This window comes from Camelina sativa, chromosome 5 (genome assembly GCF_000633955.1).
Source record: "Camelina sativa cultivar DH55 chromosome 5, Cs, whole genome shotgun sequence".
Lineage (NCBI taxonomy): Eukaryota > Viridiplantae > Streptophyta > Magnoliopsida > Brassicales > Brassicaceae > Camelina > Camelina sativa.
This window is the reverse complement of record NC_025689.1, coordinates 6,626,174-6,630,109: the sequence shown is the minus strand read 5'-3', so window position 1 is coordinate 6,630,109 and position 3,936 is coordinate 6,626,174. Positions and strand designations below refer to the sequence as shown.

The 3,936-nt window shown below is 38.3% G+C and overlaps 1 protein-coding gene across 1 annotated transcript in view; it reads right to left on the bottom strand.

Moving 5' to 3' along the window:
• LOC104788956 overlaps window positions 1–3,774 on the bottom strand; it is an 8,423-nt gene extending 4,649 nt beyond the window's left edge. The window contains exons 1-8 of the mRNA XM_019245223.1: window positions 3,628–3,774; window positions 2,602–3,515; window positions 2,445–2,522; window positions 2,132–2,336; window positions 1,877–2,036; window positions 551–625; window positions 253–342; window positions 19–156 (exon numbers count right to left, since the gene is read on the bottom strand). Of these exons, the coding sequence (XP_019100768.1) occupies window positions 19–156; window positions 253–342; window positions 551–625; window positions 1,877–2,036; window positions 2,132–2,336; window positions 2,445–2,522; window positions 2,602–3,471 (1,616 nt within the window). The 5' untranslated portion in view covers window positions 3,472–3,515; window positions 3,628–3,774. The remainder of the gene's footprint in view (window positions 1–18; window positions 157–252; window positions 343–550; window positions 626–1,876; window positions 2,037–2,131; window positions 2,337–2,444; window positions 2,523–2,601; window positions 3,516–3,627) is intronic.

Genomic DNA, 3,936 nt, shown 5'->3' with positions numbered 1-3,936 from the left:
AAGTTAATAGACGGTAACCAGCCAGAATAAATGAAATTAAGGTTGCTATAAACAAATGATACCAACTTTTTTGTTAATCTATAACTCCTCTTTTTTGAAGAAACAGAAAAGGACACGCTTGTAAAATCCTCGGAAGTCACAGAATCTTGGGTCCACCTTCAACAAATACAACGAAACCAGATGCATCAAAACTAAGACTCTTTATCAGCAGTGTTGATTTGGCTAACATCATCATGAAGTAAAGATACCAACATCTTAAATTTGGATCTGCACTTATTTTGTGAAGAAATATTTGCCGAAGCACTGAGATAAGCCTTCCCAACCAAAGCTTGACGTAATGCCCTGAGATGCAAGGTGATGATTTACAATTTGATAACCAAATCCAAGAAAGTAAGGAGATGCACTAAACATAACATGCCCCAGCGACAACGAAAATTATAAATAAGTCTTATCTTATGGTTTGGAAAAGTGTATTTTTTCATTCCATGGTTGATGAAGATGCACAATACACAACAGCAGGAAAAAAAAAAAGCAACAAAATGGTACCAACTTTTTTGTTATCTTTCGAGTGCTATTTCCAAGTGGTGACATAAATACTGGAGACTGTGACGTGGATTCTGATGGCCTGAAAAGGTAAAACAAGACGGCACAGAATTGAATATTTATACTCATGCATGATGCCCAAAGAAAATATTTTTTCGCTACACAGAAGATGTAAATCTAAACAGAAGAAGAGACTTTCTTGTTACCAACTTTATGAAAACGAGTACATAGAATAGGTTACCAACTTTCTTGTTATCTTCAATCTACTCTTAACCGGAGATGTTATGCATGCATGAGCAATATTTAAAGTCCTTGTAGTAGCAGGGCTGCCCTGAGAAGTTTCTACCTCCAAGCATGACATACACAGAAACCCTCTATGGCCAAGAGAGGATAAAGGGAAGACACCTAGAAAGCACAGGCATTGAAGTTCAATTCTAACCGCAAATCTAGGAAATCGATGAATATTAAAACAAGCTAGAGGAATAAGAAAACAGACCCACCTTTGCATCTTTTACAGGTAAAACATTTTTCTTTAGAAGCACTATTAACAGCGTCAAGAATTGTTGCTTCAAGTGCATGTAGAGGAGTGTTCCTACTAATCTTCAGAACATCTAGCAGGCTCTTACCATTCTCAAAGCAAATGTATTGTGATGCTCGTCTGTATTGTTTAGAAGCATGAATCTCAAATTTGGAAGTTGAAATAACCTACAAAAAATGGGAACTATCTATATATCAGAGTACGTCTGATAGAATAAGTAGAGATCATCGAAGTCAACCTGCATTCTAAGTTGCAGGGTGGAAACACATTCTTACATTAGCCCAATCACATGAGGAACATGAGCACAAAATTCCACCATCTTTAATAATGCCACGGAGACCAAAGGCTTGAGACTGGCACATAAAGAAATCATTTTTTAGATTAAGCTAGAATGAAATGGTCATAAAAGCATACAGAAAAGAATAGCCCAACCTTAACAGTACCCATGTAAACCACCGGCAGACCATCGAGTATACCAGTCTCAAAAAGATCCCTCACAGTTTCTGGCCTCCTTCGGATTAAATTGGACTTGTCCGCCGTACGGCCAGAATGACTCTGTTCACCTAAACCCTCATGGTCAAACTCTGGTTCCGCAAGAACATCTACATCCTTAGGCACCATGCTGTTTACCTTCTTCACTCGTAAAAGTGATTTATAGATCTGTGCTGTACGCTTAAAAGAGCCATGCCTTTTCTCCTTGGAAACACTATAAGATTTTCCCATGGTTCTGANCAGAAGAAGAGACTTTCTTGTTACCAACTTTATGAAAACGAGTACATAGAATAGGTTACCAACTTTCTTGTTATCTTCAATCTACTCTTAACCGGAGATGTTATGCATGCATGAGCAATATTTAAAGTCCTTGTAGTAGCAGGGCTGCCCTGAGAAGTTTCTACCTCCAAGCATGACATACACAGAAACCCTCTATGGCCAAGAGAGGATAAAGGGAAGACACCTAGAAAGCACAGGCATTGAAGTTCAATTCTAACCGCAAATCTAGGAAATCGATGAATATTAAAACAAGCTAGAGGAATAAGAAAACAGACCCACCTTTGCATCTTTTACAGGTAAAACATTTTTCTTTAGAAGCACTATTAACAGCGTCAAGAATTGTTGCTTCAAGTGCATGTAGAGGAGTGTTCCTACTAATCTTCAGAACATCTAGCAGGCTCTTACCATTCTCAAAGCAAATGTATTGTGATGCTCGTCTGTATTGTTTAGAAGCATGAATCTCAAATTTGGAAGTTGAAATAACCTACAAAAAATGGGAACTATCTATATATCAGAGTACGTCTGATAGAATAAGTAGAGATCATCGAAGTCAACCTGCATTCTAAGTTGCAGGGTGGAAACACATTCTTACATTAGCCCAATCACATGAGGAACATGAGCACAAAATTCCACCATCTTTAATAATGCCACGGAGACCAAAGGCTTGAGACTGGCACATAAAGAAATCATTTTTTAGATTAAGCTAGAATGAAATGGTCATAAAAGCATACAGAAAAGAATAGCCCAACCTTAACAGTACCCATGTAAACCACCGGCAGACCATCGAGTATACCAGTCTCAAAAAGATCCCTCACAGTTTCTGGCCTCCTTCGGATTAAATTGGACTTGTCCGCCGTACGGCCAGAATGACTCTGTTCACCTAAACCCTCATGGTCAAACTCTGGTTCCGCAAGAACATCTACATCCTTAGGCACCATGCTGTTTACCTTCTTCACTCGTAAAAGTGATTTATAGATCTGTGCTGTACGCTTAAAAGAGCCATGCCTTTTCTCCTTGGAAACACTATAAGATTTTCCCATGGTTCTGACTTTAGTTCGTAGTCCCTTAATCTCAAAATCTAGGCTTCCTTCTGACATAATTTCAACAGGAATCTCTTCTTGCAACAGTTCTACAAAATTGATGTCATCAATTACAACATCGACTAATGAGCTACTGTCAGTCTCAACTACCGGACTTTCAGCCAAGCTGCCATTAAGTAACCTCTCTTCCACAGCAATTTTCCGAGCGGGGCTCTCAACAAACGCACTCTTAATACAAGAGCTCCCACTAACGTTAGTTTCAGATATCGAGTTGCTGTGACACATATCAACTGAGCCATTTGTAGCTCCACCACTTGCTGGTTTCGACTCCTCGAGATGATGATGATTCGACATTCCATTTTCCAAAGGAGTTTCATCTTCTTCGTGAAGCTTGGTGAATTTAGTCTTCCTAGTTCTAGTGTAAACAATAAAACCATTGACCTGAGTCGTTTTAATTCTCTTACAGCTAGTCCTACTCCTATCACCACCTTCCCCACATGAACCACCGTCTACGGCCATCCGCTTAACCAGAGACTGCCAAACCGAACTTACACCGCCGCCTATAGACTCTTCCTTCATTGCAAACGAATCTGCTCTACAACACTATACTCCCCCAATGAAATCTAAACAGAGAAAAAGGAGAAGTACGATTCAGCAATCTAATCGTAATATGCATAAAAGGGTTTAGCTTTTCGAATCTGGTATAGAGAAAGGAAAAAAAAAAACGAAACGAACCTTGAAGAGTCGTAAAACCCAGTTCGATTACGAGACGAATCGAGGGAGATTTCAGGATTTAGAAGTTAACATCCGATTGAATCTCAGTGAAATTAGGGTTCAGGCGAGGTTTTGTAAATGGATCTGTACGAATTGTTTGCTTTTTCCAATTTTTTTTTTTTTGTGTCAATTTATATTGTACTAGATGAGGACCCGCCCGATGTGCGGATTTCAAGTTTTATAAATTAAATTAAATTAAAAAAATATATATTAAAATTTGTTATTAGTTATTTATAAATTTTATTTTTGTTATAATACACTGATTTATTA